This window comes from Physeter macrocephalus, chromosome 5 (assembly GCF_002837175.3).
Source record: "Physeter macrocephalus isolate SW-GA chromosome 5, ASM283717v5, whole genome shotgun sequence".
NCBI classification, from domain to species: Eukaryota; Metazoa; Chordata; class Mammalia; order Artiodactyla; family Physeteridae; genus Physeter; species Physeter macrocephalus.
In genome coordinates, this window is record NC_041218.1 from 12,713,247 (window position 1) to 12,728,841 (window position 15,595).

Consider the following 15,595-nt stretch of genomic DNA (forward strand, 5'->3'; position numbering starts at 1 on the left):
GAAGCATACAGTGTGGGTGGACAGAGGCAAAGACACAGATCCCAAATGCTCTGCCCTCACCCCAGGGGGTTGGTCTCGGGAAAACATTCCCCACGTGTTCCAGTTCAAGTCTCTTCGAAAGGCTGTGTGCTCAGTTTCCCCAAAGCCATAGAGGTACTGGGAGGGGAGGCGCGTGGAGATGCGGATGAACATGTCGTTGAAGGTGAAGCCAAGGAGCCGAGAGTCCCAACTGCAACACAAAAGGGTACGTTTGCAAAAGAAACGGGCTGTTCTAATAGCTTCAGGCAACTGACTTCTCAGGGAAACTGAACTCTTGATTTCCTCCTCCCCCCCAGAACCCCGTTGACCTCCCACACAAAACATAAAGTCTATACGATTAAAATAATCATAGACTCCCTTGCTATACAAGCCCAGGAGCCAGTTCTTTCTTCTATTTTCCTCTATCACTACCTCCTTCTAGTGGTCCCTCCAGAATGCCAAATCCAATCAGTCTCACCATCTCAGCTGCCACCACTTCACAGCAGGCCTAGTTTCCACCCTTGCCCCACTATAGTCCATTTTCTACACAGCATCCAGAATGATTATTTTTTAAGCATCTCACGTCATGTCAACCCGTTTGCAATTCTTCAGTGATTCTCATTGAAACATCTTGTGACGTCTTCAAGGCCATTCCTGATCTGAAGCCACCTGGACCCCAGCCTCATCTCCCCCAACTCACCTCCTTACTTACGATACCACTGCCACCACATTGGACGTTTTTCCCCTTAATAAGGCAAGTTTGCTCCTGTTTCTTGGTCTGTGCACTGACTACTCAATTTGCTTGAAGTGTTCTCACTCCTCCCCCATCTCCATGGGGGAGGCTGTTTCGGCTCATCCAGGTCCTATTTCAAATGTTACCTCCTTGGAGAGACCACCTCTGACCACAGTATCAAAAGCAGTAAGCTCCCCATAATTATCAATTACCCTGTTCTTTTTTCCTGCATAGCAGTTGTCACTATCTTAACCTCTACATATTTTAACTTAAATTATTTTTGTTACTTTCTTAGTATTTTTTGTCATAAAAAGAGAGACCTCATCTTCTATAACCACGTACTATGGAGAAGGCACCCCATAAACATTTGTTGAATGAATCCCTAGGTACATGCAGCTGCCTCAGGAATTATTCCCAGGGCACTAAAGATTTCTCATAAGAACTGAAGGAAATAACTTGTTCATGAATCTGGAAATGGACAGTGTGTTGCTTTGAGCAAGATGTCTCCAAGGACAATGGACCTGGCAATGATAAAGGTAATCATCAGTTCCAAGCCAGGCTAAGAGTCATTTACATTACAGTGCCTGTACTCTTCCGGTGAATTTCAATCCCAAAAGGATTATTCTTAATGAGGACATCATAGAGTCGACTCTCAGAGGTGCTGGATGGAACCCTGGGTATGTTGAGAGGGACTGGAACTTCATACCGGCGGTTGTTGGGATCATAAATCTAGGACCAGAGGAAATAGATTTTAGGCAAGTATAGTTGTCTTGAAATATACACTCTTAGCAGAAACTTGATGTCTTTGACAAAGAGTCTGAACGCTACATTTGTCTGCTTTAAGCTCATGATACTGGAAATTTAATTAACAAATCAAAGAACAATGTCACATTTACCATTTTGATCTGAGTCTGTCATATCTCATTTTTAAAGCCTGTATTACATAAGCACATTCCTTTGATATTGGTTCTACCTTGGGAAATCAGTCTGGAATTTATGAATATATTCTTTATTACTCTGTGTATGGTGTGTGGGTGTGTGACTGTATGTGAATACCTGAAAACATTTCTGAACTGAAAAAAAAAATCCCCCCCAAAAAACATGAACTCTACTTGATTAAAATAATCATAGACGTCCTTGTTAAAAATGGGGTCGAAATTGATTCACTGAGTACCTACTATATTCTTACCAGATACTATACTAGACACAAGGATTATAAAACTGAGTAAGACACAGTTATTGCTTTTAAGAAGTCCACATACTAATGGAAAGTGAAAGAGAGGTGCCCACACTACCTGAGTGATACGTGTTAATGTAGAGCTATACAGAAGTACTGTGAGGTTATAGGAAAGGAAATGCCTAACAATGTTTCTGGAAGACTGAGACAGCTTCATGAGGGAAAAGGCTGAGTCTTAAAAAGCTTTTCAGTCATTAAACAAGCACAGAATGAAAATCAAGTGCTTCCTGGCAGAGATATAAATGCAAAGGCACAGAGAATTAAAAGAAAGAGGCAAATATTTTGGAGAGGCTACTATATAATCAGGAGGTAGAATAGGAAAGAATTAAACCTGGAAACTTGATCAAGTTCATTTATTTCAAGCCCATTAGGCGCCTACCACATGCCAGTGTTACAGTGAGGACAGGAAGATAAAAGAGTATCGTCCCTACATTAGAAGATGTGAAAGAGCTCATTGTCCAGGTTGATATCAGATTGTCAAGAACATTTCAAGCAATGCCACACTGGCCTGAGTCTTTCATTTATTCTCTCAATAAACTTCTGAGAACTTACTATCTCCTAAGCTTTGTGTTACATTTCAGGAGCACAGAGATGAAGGGACAAACTCCTGTCCTTGAGAAACTTACAATTCAATAGTGAAAAAGATATCAAAAACAGCCCATCACTTGTCCTGAGATGTAATTAAATCACGGGAGAGAAAGAGATCAGTACACTCTTGTAGGTATTTCATATATCCCAAATTCAGTGTTCAGAACTGAACTCATCAGTTTATTTTGCCTAAGCTCAAACCTTTTCAGTTTTCCCATCCCAGTTAATGTCACCACCATCCATAGAGAGACACAAGCTAGAAACATGGTAATCGTCTTGATGCTTCTCTCTCCCTCATAGACTACTTGTAATTAACCACCAGATCCCATAATGCTACTTCTCATTCTCTCGAAGATGTCCACTGCTCCATCTCCCTTCTGTACCTGGTTTAAGCTCAGTCCCTCATCTGGATTTCCTAACTGGTAGCCTCCTAACTTGTCTCTCCTTTTCCACTCTTGTCCTCCCAACCACTTTCCTTACAGTAGACACAGTAATCATTTCAAAGTGCAATTTAGAACAGGTGTCACTGTTCCAGCAATGGTCTCCAATTACTCTTAGGATAATGATCTAGTACATTGTAGCAAGGCTAACTTAGAAGAGCAGACTGATTTCAGGGTTCTGTAACCTTGACTAGCAAAAAATAATGGAAATGAAAAGTGCCAAGTAGGTACTTGACACCTATACTGTAAACACATACCTTAAACTGCAGCATGTTATCCTTATGGTAGGTCACATTCAGACGGAGGGAGTTCAGGGGTACGGACGGCAAAGAGTAGGCATACGAAGACTTTAAGGAGAGGACAGCTGTGGCCCCATGTAAGTCACGCTGAACATCACTGACAGAGTATAGATCATTGACAAAATAGCAAAAAGGGACTCCAGGAGAACCGGATACCTGAAAAGTAAAGCCAAATCCAGCTCAGCATGAGTTCTAAGATGATCAAATATAAAGGGGCTAGGGGGCTTCCCTGGTGGCGCAGTGGTTGCGCGTCCGCCTGCCGATGCAGGGGAACCGGGTTCGCGCCCCGGTCTGGGAGGATCCCACCTGCCGCGGAGCGGCTGGGCCCGTGAGCCATGGCCGCTGAGCCTGCGCGTCCGGAGCCTGTGCTCCGCAACGGGAGAGGCCGCGGCAGAGGGAGGCCCGCATACCACACACACACAAAAATATATATATATATAAAGGGGCTAGAAAAGGCAATTTGCAGGGAGATAAAGATAAAACCAGTCATTTTCTTATATACTCTTTGGTAGTGACCTAAGTTTTCATTCCTGGTCTCCATGTAAAATATTTGTAAAAAAAGTCCCACTCCCATCCCTACCTATTCTTCACATCCAGATAAAAACTCAGGTTACTTTGGAAGTCTGTCCTTTCTATAGATTTTAAGTAGTGATATAGGCACTGGTGCTATGCTTGTGAAATTGTAGATTAAGTGTAGAGGATTTTACAAAATTACAATGAGGTACCACCTTACACTGTTAGGAATGGCCATCATTTAAAAGTCTACAAATAACAAATGCTGGAGAGGTTATGAAGAAAAGGGAACCCTCCTACACTGTTGGTGGGAATGTAAATTGGTGCGGCCACTATGGAGAACAGTATGGAGGTTCCTCAAAAAACTAAAAATAGAGTTGACATATGATCCAGCAATCCCACTCCTGGGCATGTACCCAGACAAAACTACAATTCAAAAAGATACATGCACCCTTATGTTCATAGCTGCACTATTCACAATAGCCAGGACATAGAAACAGCCTAAATGTCCATCAACAGATGAATGGATAAAGAAGATGTGGTACATATATACAATGGAATACTACACAGCCATAAAAAAGACTGAAATAATGCCATTTGCAGCAACATGGATGGACCCAGGGATTATCGTACTGAGTGAAGTAAGTCAGACAGAGAAAGACAAATACCATATGATATCACTTATATGTGGAATCTAAACGATGACACAAATGAACCTACCTACAAAACAGAAACAGACTCACAGACATAAAGAACAGACTTGCGGTTGCCAGGGGAGGGGGGTGGGGGAGGGATGGATTGTGATTTTGGGGCTAGCAGATGCCAGCTGTTATATAGAAGATGGATAAACAACAAGGTCCTTCTCTATAGCACAGGGAACTATATTCAATATCCCGGGATTTTAATGTACATTAACACCGTCACTATGGTTACCTCCCAGACACAGCCACGGGCAGTACAGTTTTCTTCAGAAGCACCATTCTCATCAGGATAACAGTCTATTTTTTCTGCATCCCTTATCTTCACATCCCACTCCACCGTGTATATTCCTCCCAGGACAAGATCAATTTCTGTGATAAGGGCCACCTGTAAGAATGGGAAAGTATCAAGCAAATGTACCCTCAGGACAAAGAACTTGTAAGGTCTGAAACTTCTTTTATGAAAGAAAATAGAAATCAGACCAGACTCTCAACAATCTAAGCAACATAGCACTGGAGCTTAGGCAGAGATCTAACCAGTAACCACAGGGCAAATGGCACAATTCTATCAGAATTTGTACATAACACTTTGAAAAGAATCAGGCCAACTACAACCTTCTGTAATCACCCCTTTCTTTCCTCCCCTGACTCCTCTTCTGTTCCTTATTTTGTCAGGAAGGCTCTCTTCTGCAGCCCCCTTGTAGCACAGCACACACAAGCACGTGGTGTCACCCCATAATGAGCTCATCATTTTGTCCTCCATTCCCCAAACAGCATTCCCCATTGGTCTGGGGTAGGGGCAAGAACACAGAAATAAGAATCATGTGTGGCCTGGGTTCTCCCCTCCATTCCACTGTGGAAACTTAGACAAACTATTTCAATTCCTTGGGTCTCAGTTTCACCAACTGCAAAATTGGTGAGTTGGCAAAATCATTACGTTTCCTTCCATTTCTAACATCCCAACCTCTTCATTTCCCCAAGCCCAGAGCCTCAAGACTTGAACTTTTCTCTGAGTCCCATTCACTAATTCAAACATTTAATATTTTTCTATGTGTTTTTCTTATGGTCATCTCCTCTTTAATTAGTAATTTCCATAGTGAAAGTTCTCATTTGTCTAGAGGCGTAAAATCTCATGCTAAGGATTATCATCCTTCTCCAGTCTCTCCCCAGTCTACGTTCATCTTGCACTTCCCTGTACCTCAAACACCACCCCAGAACAATGCTCTCACAATGGCACATATTGATTCAAGGATCAATATGAGATCCTTTGAGAATTAGATCAGATCCTTCTTATTTTGGCATCTAAAACCCTCCAAAATCTGACCACAAGTTAATCTGTCCAAACTGATCCCCTTCCAAAAGTGGATCCTACCTATTCTAGTTATTCAGAACTCACAGACTAACAAAAGGCTATTCTTAGTCCCGAGACTGGCTTATTCTGATACCTCAACCTTGACTGCTTTATCTAAGCAAATGCCCTTTCTAGGAAAATGGTGCTTATCTGTGGAACTTACTGCTAGCTGCCTGCCCTCTGTAAAATTCCCTTCGTACTATTTCAGTTTAGAGCACTAAAGTTCTCGATTAAGAACTATTTTTCTGAAGCCATGTTAACACAGCTGTGGCCATTAATAGGTAAGTGCAAATCTATTGGCCAAGTATTTCTTTCTTGATTTAAGGGCCTGCCCCTCCCTTCCCTTCACCTTCCCCTTTTCCTTCCAGCTTTTTCTTCTTTGTTTATTTTCATTTGTTCTCTAACAAGGCTAGAGTGACTGAAATTAAGCCACCATTTCCAATCACAAGAGAAGAAAAGACCTCAACCCTGAAAATCTTGAGCCACTGAACCAATGCCAGCAACTGACCACTTCCTAAACTTCCAATCCCATAAGGGAAAAAAATCCCAATTTGTTTAAACTACCATTTTGCTGAGTCTCCTATCACTTGCAGCTGAACATATCTCTACCAGATGTACCATCTTTCAAGGTCCAGCTCTAGCCCTGATGTCTCCAAAGGTTTGCTCAATGACTCCGTTAAGCTTTGAACATGAAATTGGGCAGAATATACATTAACATTTCCTAGAGGTAGGGTTGGGTTGCCTGTCCCCTTCCCAATAGTTTCATGTGTTTCTCCACCACCTAAATTCAAACAATAAAAGAGTTCCTTTGGTTGTATATTTATTAATATATTTATCAAACATTTAATTAGTTTATTTTTACATGTGCATCTTTCAAATGGCTTGCACTTTGCTGTACACACAACTAGCCATATAATACTTTATTTCTAACTTTATAATGTATGCACCCTCAATGTATGTTGTCAAGACAAAATGTCAAATGCAACCAATATATCATTATAGTAGATTAAATTTACTTATTTTCTCCAAATTTGGACGGTCCCTCACAAACCACACTGACCCAGGAGCTCCCAATCCCAGATCATTTGGAGCACCTGTAGCAAGGAGTGTTGTGGGGGAAAGGATTCCTCATAACACTAAGATTTCAGAGGAGCTGATTACAGCCTATTCAGGAACTTCAGGCCTCATTAAAAGTGAGGAAAAATTATTTTATTATTATCACCTAACCAAGTGAGTAGCCATTAGCTAAGCTTATCCAATTCTTTGACTTAAAATATTTCCTAAAAATGTATGTGTTGGAGAATCTATATAGCTCAATACAGTAAAAAAAAAAAAAAAAAAAAAGCACCTCGAAATTTTAATTAATGGGAATCCCACCTCCTACCTCAACCCTTCTAGCATTAATCACTCAGCAGCTTTCAGAGCCAGTTTTCCTCTAATCCTGTTCCCAGCACTCCTGACTTCGCTCTTCTGTTCCAGTCAGAGAGGACAGAAGACTGAGGGACAGATAAAGGAATAGAGATGAAAGGACCAGTTTACCTCCTCCCATGTCTCAGCAGCTCCTCTGTTAATCCCAGCTCTGTCCCACTCTTTATTTCTTTCTGTCCTAACCCTCTGACTCACCACCCCAGTCTTCAGAGTGTGCTCTGGTCCTTCAGAAACCCATGCAACCTTGGCAAGAAGGAACATCATAAGCGATGAAGAATTCTTTACAAACTATCTCAACAAAATGGGGTTTTACCTGGAGGTTAGAATCATAAGTGACATTAGGAGAAACTTGAATTTCGACACCGTTGTGTTTCACTATAACATTGGTAGGTTCCTGGGTCCCAAGGATTTTAATCTCTTTAAATGTTAAATTATTGGGGTCTGTGTAGGTTGATTGCAAAATCTTCACATCCAAGCGGTTCTGCAAAAAAGTTAAGTACAAAGATCTGCCTTAAATACACAGATTCTCAAATCACTCCAATACTTCATCCTAGACCGGATACTCAAAACCGCTCCGAATGGCTCTTAGTTGTCTCCACTAATGTGTGCTCAAGTACAAACTTATTATTCCCCTGAGGGGGGGCGGAAAAAGGAGAGAGAGAGAAACACGCATACAGAGAGAGAAATTTTTTAAAACTTCATTTAAAAAGACTGCTTTGGGCTTCCCTGGTGGCGCAGCGGTTGCGCGTCCGCCTGCCGATGCAGGGGAACCGGGTTCGCGCCCCGGTCTGGGAGGATCCCACATGCCGCGGAGCGGTTGGGCCCGTGAGCCATGGCAGCTGAGCCTGCGCGTCCGGAGCCTGTCCTCCGCAACGGGAAAGGCCGCAGCAGAGGGAGGCCCGCATACCACAAAAAAAAAAAAAAAAAAGACTGCTTTGATTTATCCATATCATTGCCTCTTTTTACTAACATGAATGATTCAATTATTAGGTGTTAAGTCATAAACTGAAATGTGGTCACCTATTGTCATAAATGAAACTACAAATATAATTACACACATACACAAACACATATGAGCTAATGGTCAGACAAAAGCCCACACTTAAGATTCATAAAAATATACTACTCACTCGGGTGACGGAGAACTCACATAAGAGGTAAACTTTATTGGCCACAGTATCTGAAAGTGAGATTAAAACAAGTCAGACTCTGGCCTGCCCACTACAGAAGGACAGATTTCATCCTGGCACTCCTTGAAGCTACATGTTGAGAATGACAAGATTAGAGAGAGAGTTTCCAAGGCCAAGACACTGTTTTCCCTTTTCCTTCCTACCTTAACCTTGAAAAGGTTCGCTTCCAAGGCATATGCCTCAAGCGAAGCTATTTCCTAAGCTTGAGCCACAAGAATCGTTAATGTATTGGAGACAGATTAAGAAGCATGGCTAGATTTGGGTGCACTAGAAAGGTGTCTTCTCACTGCCTGACTAGCACAGGTAGGTTTTACACATCATCCACGTTTGTTCATAAGTATTTGGAGGGAAGATGTGTGCACTGAATGGCAGAAACAGTCTAGAAAACATTTCTTTCAGGTGCCCTTTGATAATAAAATGACAGCCTACATATGCAGCTGGCCAGTGGGAGAATTCTAAGAGGTAGAGATGTGTTTTCCTTCCACCTGTGGTCCAACTACCACTATTCCTGAACCGCACAACTGAAATCAAAATTCTTCTCTCGAGTGATTAATGTTACTGGGCCTGGTGAGATTTCTCCCACCGCTGAATGACCAGCAGGAGTAGCTCGAAGATGCAGGTTTGGAAACGGCAACATTGTGCTCACCTTTCGTTTCCCCATCATCCCAGAAAAGTTCGCCTTTTGCTTCTTTGTTGTCATCCAGGGCAATGATAAGACCAAGAGGGTTCCTTCGACTGTGAGAACAAGATTTATGTGAGAGGCAAAGACTTGGGACTCAAAGAATTTTGCTAAATGAGCTGTGAAGGATTCTATCAGATTTCAAATGGGACAGGTTACTAGCAGCAGATGGCTCTGCTTTTCTTCAGGCACAGAGGCAGAATCAACAGGGGCATCACTTTCTAGGGTGGGTGATGTCACAGGCGAGAGCACCGCTCCAAGCATTAGCAATAAACATCATGAAGGAGGCAAGAATTTAATCACCAGAATCACTGCAATAGCTACAATAAAACCTGCTGATGCCATTATTATTTTGAATACAGACTATTAGAAGAGAAAGAAATCTGAGACAATAATTGGTTCAGCCTAATCATTTTATAGCTGATACATGCAGGAGAAGTATTAACTGCAGTCAGGGGGATATATTTGTTCCCTGCCTAAGAACCATGTTGACTCAGAAAGCAAGAAAATACAATAAGGTCCATCTATATAATGGCAATTTTCCTAATTTGATGATTTATTATTAGTTCATTTTGAGAGAGAAAAAGAAAACATTCTAATTATCTGCTTTATAACTCAGAATATAAAACACAAAACACTACTCAAAAGATGCTGAAATAGATGCACATAGAGAAAGAGGGAGAAAGAAGGAGCAACTGCATTTAAATCTCTCCTTATTTCGCCCCTCCTCTAGACCACCTCCCGATTTCCTACTCCTGTTGCATCCCTCACACCTGCTATTATATTCTTTCATAGGTCAGCCTTCCACTGTGCCCTGTGCAAGCCAGGTTCCAGTGTCAACAAAATCACCTGCTTTCACTTAACACGCATGTATTGAGTAGCTTTCATTGCTAGGAAGTCTAAGAGATACAAAAACAGAGACCAGAACTACACTGATGACCTTAAATGTTGTAAGAAAGATTAAACATATTCACCAAATAGTCAAAACAGAAAGTAAAGAGTGGCACAAAAGTTAAAATCCCTATAGGAGTCCATAGTGACACTTCGAGCGGTATGGCGGCCTAGATATTCTGGAGGACACTGCATACTCTTAAGGACTCACCCACTAAAACACTACTTGGCCCTAGATAAATTAAACACATGATCCTTGAAGGGTGCTAATGTGAAACCCAAGTTGACAGCAGTCCTGGCTTGCAACCAAAGAGCAGGCTAATCATCTCTGGGGGAATGAGACCTATTTGGATCCTTGAGATCACCACATTTGAAAAACCAAAAAATTACTAAATACATGAGGTAACAAGCCAACATGAAAGAAAGTTGGCAAAAACAACTAACAATAGATTTAGATTCCACTAAGGATTTTAGATAATAGAATTTTCAGTTACAAAGTATAGAATAACTATGACTGAAATACTTAACAATATTAAGGGAAAAAAAGGATTAAAAAATGACCAGAAAGTTGGAAGTGGCAGCACACCCTCTGCTGGAATCGTTGGGGAAGATTTCTCGCAGATGAAATCAGAGTGTAATTTGGAAGATGATTAAGAATGTATCAGGCAAAGAATGTTGAAAAGGGTAATAAATGCTGAAGCCCAAATGCAGGGCAACAGATGAGTATGTTTGGAGAATAACAAGAATTTTGGCATGGCTGTTCTATAGGTGTGTAGTAAGGTGTGTCAGGAGACACAGGTTAACTTGAAACCAGATTATGATTGGCCTTGAACAACCTACTAATGATAGAATTTAGACTTTAACCTGGGAAGCAACAAATTGAGATCTTCACTTTGGAAAGACAATTTTGGTATCAGTGTGCAGAACAGCATGAAGCTGAATAGTTAGAGAAAAAGAAACCAGGTGGTATTTGGATATATAAGTATTTTCCATCAGTATCACAAAAGCTTAAATTTGAAAAATTATGGCAGTAAGGAAGGTTCGAAAGAAAAAGATTTCTAATCTCCAAAAAACTCTATCTATTAAAAGCAAATAAGCTAATACATTTAGAGACACAGATGTGAATGTGTGCCTCTTTAGTACAGATGGAGTCTATAATTTGAGCATCAAAGAATCATCAAGGAGAAATGAGTGACATGAAGGAGATTTGAAGTGCGCAGGAAATAATTTTTGAACCCCGTTTTGCATCACAAGAAAGAAATGGCTCAGTGGGAAGAAAGAAACAGGAAATTGAGATTACAGGGGAGTGGAAAGTGGACCCCACTCCCTAGAAATGAGAATGAAGAGTCGAGTGCATAGCATGGTAGAATGATGGTCTGATCAAGGCACGTGGAGTGATCAACAGACCCCGTTTGCCTGGAATTGAGATGTTTCCCAAAACATGAGACTTTCAGGGCTAAAACTGACATATTCCTAGGAAAACTAGGAAGGTTCACCACCCTAGCAGTCAGTATGTTTCGAGGGGAAAGTCGGGGGGTTAAGGAAGGACAGGATTAAGGTCTTTCAAAATCCATTTGGATGCAGCTCTAAATCACAGCTTCCCCAGAAGAGGCCCACGGAAATCCAGGGAACAGAGTTTGATGACCACACACACACACACACACACACACACACACACACAACCACACACACACGTGCCCTTCCTCCCCACATTCCACGTAATGCTTCAGCATCTTCTACATGGGCAACAGATAGGAACAGAAACAACTAGGTTTGTCAGCCTCCCCCTTAAAGGAAACTCCCAGCCATGCTATACCTGGCCACAGTGGTTGTGGATGGCTGCTGTGTGGGGAAGATGTAGCCTCCTCGAAGGTGAAGTCCAATTTTGTCTCCAGGAAGTTCCATCTCCACTTTTTGCTTCCGCCATTTCACTCGGCCCCCCTGACACACGTAGACAAATCAAACACACTGCCATGAGCACATCACCGCTACCTCTTAACCACACGTGGAGTTATCTCCAGCTCTTTCCTTCTCCCACCTAGTTGAATTGCTATCTAGTCAGGCATCAAGAAAGAAAAGGGAAAGAATTTAAGAACAACGGGTTTTGTGATCAGCTGGGGGCTTGGGGAACATATATCACGCTGAGGCTATTTGACATACATTATACAAACTGATAGTTTTCTGAACAAGAATCTCACTTAAAACCAGGCTCAAATTGTCCATCGGCCCCAATATTTGCCCATGAGACATTCTACTTCCGTCTTTATCTTGCTGCTGAATAAAGTATATGAAAGTATCTTTTTCAGATTTCATCACGACTGATGTCAAGTGACTTAGTCTCACTTTATTGACTCTGCTATGAAATCACTGCAAACACGACAGAAACATTCCTTAGTGAATGGATAGATGTTTCTGTCTACCCAGGCGTATCTTGTCTATGCAGCTTGAAGAGTTTAAGAAAAGTCAAAGCTACTTACAGTCTCATAGTCATACCAGACGGCATCAGGCACATATGCTGTCACTCTCTCTGCACCCTGAAATTAAAACAAACTATTGTCCTTTATGGTCCAGCCTCTGAAGGGGATAAAACTTCTTAATCACATACTGAGAATGCATAAATGGCCTTTCTTTTCTCTACCAACTTGTGCTTTTCTTCTAACAAAGGCACTAACCTTATCCCTCAAATAAAAATCCCAGATGGAACCATATTAGGAATAATAATCATAATATTGAAATAGGTGTTGTGGTCAAAATTCCAGCTTTAGAGTCACAGAAGCAGATATGATGACAGCAAGGCAGGGAGACAGAATAAGGAATGCGGGCAGCCTCTAGAAGGTGGAAGAGGCAAGGAAATGGATTTCTCCCTTAGAGCCTCTAGAAGCAACCGGCCCTAACAACATGGTGATTTTAGCCCAGTGAGACCCATTTTGAGCTTCCGACCTCCAGAAATGTAAGATAATAGATTTTTGCTGTTATGAGCCACTGCATTTGTGGTAATTTGTTACGGCAGCGATAGGAAACTAATACAGCCTCTCTAGACACAAACCAGACCAGTTAGCAGAGTCAACTGCAGCCAGGTGGAAAACAGGAAGAAGGACATGATGGTGCACAGAAGTGATGAAACATGAACCAGGAAAATCTGGGACTCGCTTCACTGGTTGAGAGGCAAGTTCTGCTTGGAGGAAAGGACATATCAAGAGAAGGGCCGTGAGACATCAGTGCTGTGAAGCTGGGCTTGGCAGAGAGGGCAGGGCTGGAGGGTGGGATTTTGAATAATTAAAAAAAATAAATTCCAGCTTTACACTGCATACCTCATTTAATCTTCCCAACAGTCTCCAGTGATACATACTATCATTATTTCATCTTACAGCTGAGGAAGCAGCACATAATTTCCCCCAGACGGCACTGGTACCAAGTGGCAGAGACAACAAACACACCCAGATCACCCTGACCTTAGAGTGAGTGCTGGGTCACTGCTCCCTCCTGCCTCTGCACCCTGGAACAAGTCATGATCTGCTATGAGAATCTGACAACACATAGGACAATTCTTAAACCCAGAGTCACCCGCAGATGCTTCTATACTGATTGGAAACCTGGTCAAGGACAAAAGACTTCTAGAGACAAAAATGTGTACCCATCAGATATCCATCTTCCCCAAACTCCAACACACCGTCTTCAAGGCTGCCCCCGCCACAGATGAATGGGTTTGGAATAGAAAGAGGACAAATGGTTCCAAGAAGAGAGGAGTCTGGAGTTAGCAGGGGCAAGAGCAGAGACCACCAGCGTGTCTCGGCGGGAACACTTGCCTCAGCCAGAACCGGAGTGATGAGGAGGCCAGGCCCCCATAAAAACTGTTGGTGCACGTCCCAAGTGTTGCTGTCCTCGTAGAACCTAGAGACCAGAGAAACGTTCACTGACATGTGGGCCAGTGCTTTCTGGCAGCTCTCCCCCAAGCCTGTCTAAAACTTGCAGGCTCCCTGCCTGGGGCAAATTCCCAAAATTATTCCGTGACACCTATTCAATCCCTGGCTCTCTACTCCTGCAGGCAGATCCACTTTCCCTAGCCCCTGCACCCTCCTATTCTTTCCCCAATTTGGACAGAAGTTCCTATTTCAGTATCTCTATGCTAGGCAGGTTCCAGGCTATTTGTCATATCCCCCTTAAAAAAATAAGTAAAACAAGCAAGACATTTTAAAACTTCAGCTGACTATCCAAAAGGAACTAGATCTGATCACCCAAAAAAAGCAGACAAAAACTTTACTCTTTTCTCTTTTAGGATACCTACCTTTTAATAGAGAATTCTGGGAGATAGCAAAAACTTACCCACAATAATGAATATATATTATAATATATATTATAATAATATATGCCTGAGGGCCTAAAATGTCAGACACAGAAGAGAATTAACTGTATTTTGATTTTGACAAGAAAAAGTCTCTTTTTTCGTAGACTATAAAATTATTGTGTTAATTTTATAAGTGAGACCTGGGTTACTTTTTTCTTTTTCTATGATATGACCAATATAGACCTCAAAGATGCCCCCATTGATGACCAGCAGTATATCCTCCAATATCCAGACACTTTGGCTTTCAGAATATCTGTGCTCAAAACCGTTAGAATTAATTCACTTAAAAGCCAACCAAGAAAACTGGTTGAATTCCATGTCCCAATTGAGGCTTTTATCTACATAGCATCAAACATAGTTCAACCTAATATCTCTATTTTTTTTAACATCTTTATTGGAGTATAATTGCTTTACAATAGTGTGCTAGTTTCTGCTTTATAACAAAGTGAATCAGTTATACACATACATATGTTCCCATATCTCTTCCCTCTTGCATCTCCTGCCCCCCCACCCTTCCTATCCCACCCCTCTAGGTGGTCACAAACCACCTAGCTGATCTCCCTGTGCTATGCGGTTGCTTCCCACTTGCTATCTATTTTAAGTTTGGTAGTGTATATATGTCCATGCCACTCTCTCACTTTGTCACAGCTTACCCTTCCCCCTCCCCATATCCTTAAAGACCTAAATGTAAGGCCAGACATTATCAAACTCTTAGAGGAAAACATAGGCAGAACGCTCTATGACATAAATGACAGCAAGATCCTTTCTGACCCACCTCCTAGAGAAATGGAAATAAAAACAAAAATAAACAAATGGGACCTAATGAAACTTAAAGGCTTTTGCACAGCAAAGGATACCATAAACAAGATGAAAAGACAACCCTCAGAATGGGAGAACATATTTGCAAATGAAGCACCTGACAAAGGATTACTCTCCAAAATTTACAAGCAGCTCATGCAGCTCAATAACAAGAAAACAAACAACACAATCCAAAAATGGGCAGAAGACCTAAATAGACATTTATCCAAAGAAGATATACAGATTGCCAACAAACACATGAAAGAATGCTCAACATCATTAATAACTGGAGAAATGCAAATCAAAACTACAATGAGGTATCAACTCACACCGGTCAGAATGGCCATCATCAAAAAATCTAGAAACAATAAATTCTGGAGAGGGTGT

General features: G+C 41.6%; 1 protein-coding gene across 1 annotated transcript in view; it reads right to left on the reverse strand.

The window, feature by feature from the left end:
- MGAM (maltase-glucoamylase) overlaps positions 1–15,595 on the reverse strand; it is a 145,471-nt gene that overhangs the window by 32,356 nt on the left and 97,520 nt on the right. The window contains exons 20-29 of the mRNA XM_007103334.4: positions 13,872–13,956; positions 12,543–12,599; positions 11,882–12,006; positions 9,142–9,230; positions 8,436–8,485; positions 7,619–7,786; positions 4,762–4,914; positions 3,274–3,471; positions 1,326–1,480; positions 61–229 (exon numbers count right to left, since the gene is read on the reverse strand). Coding sequence (XP_007103396.3) covers positions 61–229; positions 1,326–1,480; positions 3,274–3,471; positions 4,762–4,914; positions 7,619–7,786; positions 8,436–8,485; positions 9,142–9,230; positions 11,882–12,006; positions 12,543–12,599; positions 13,872–13,956 — 1,249 coding nt within the window. The remainder of the gene's footprint in view (positions 1–60; positions 230–1,325; positions 1,481–3,273; positions 3,472–4,761; positions 4,915–7,618; positions 7,787–8,435; positions 8,486–9,141; positions 9,231–11,881; positions 12,007–12,542; positions 12,600–13,871; positions 13,957–15,595) is intronic.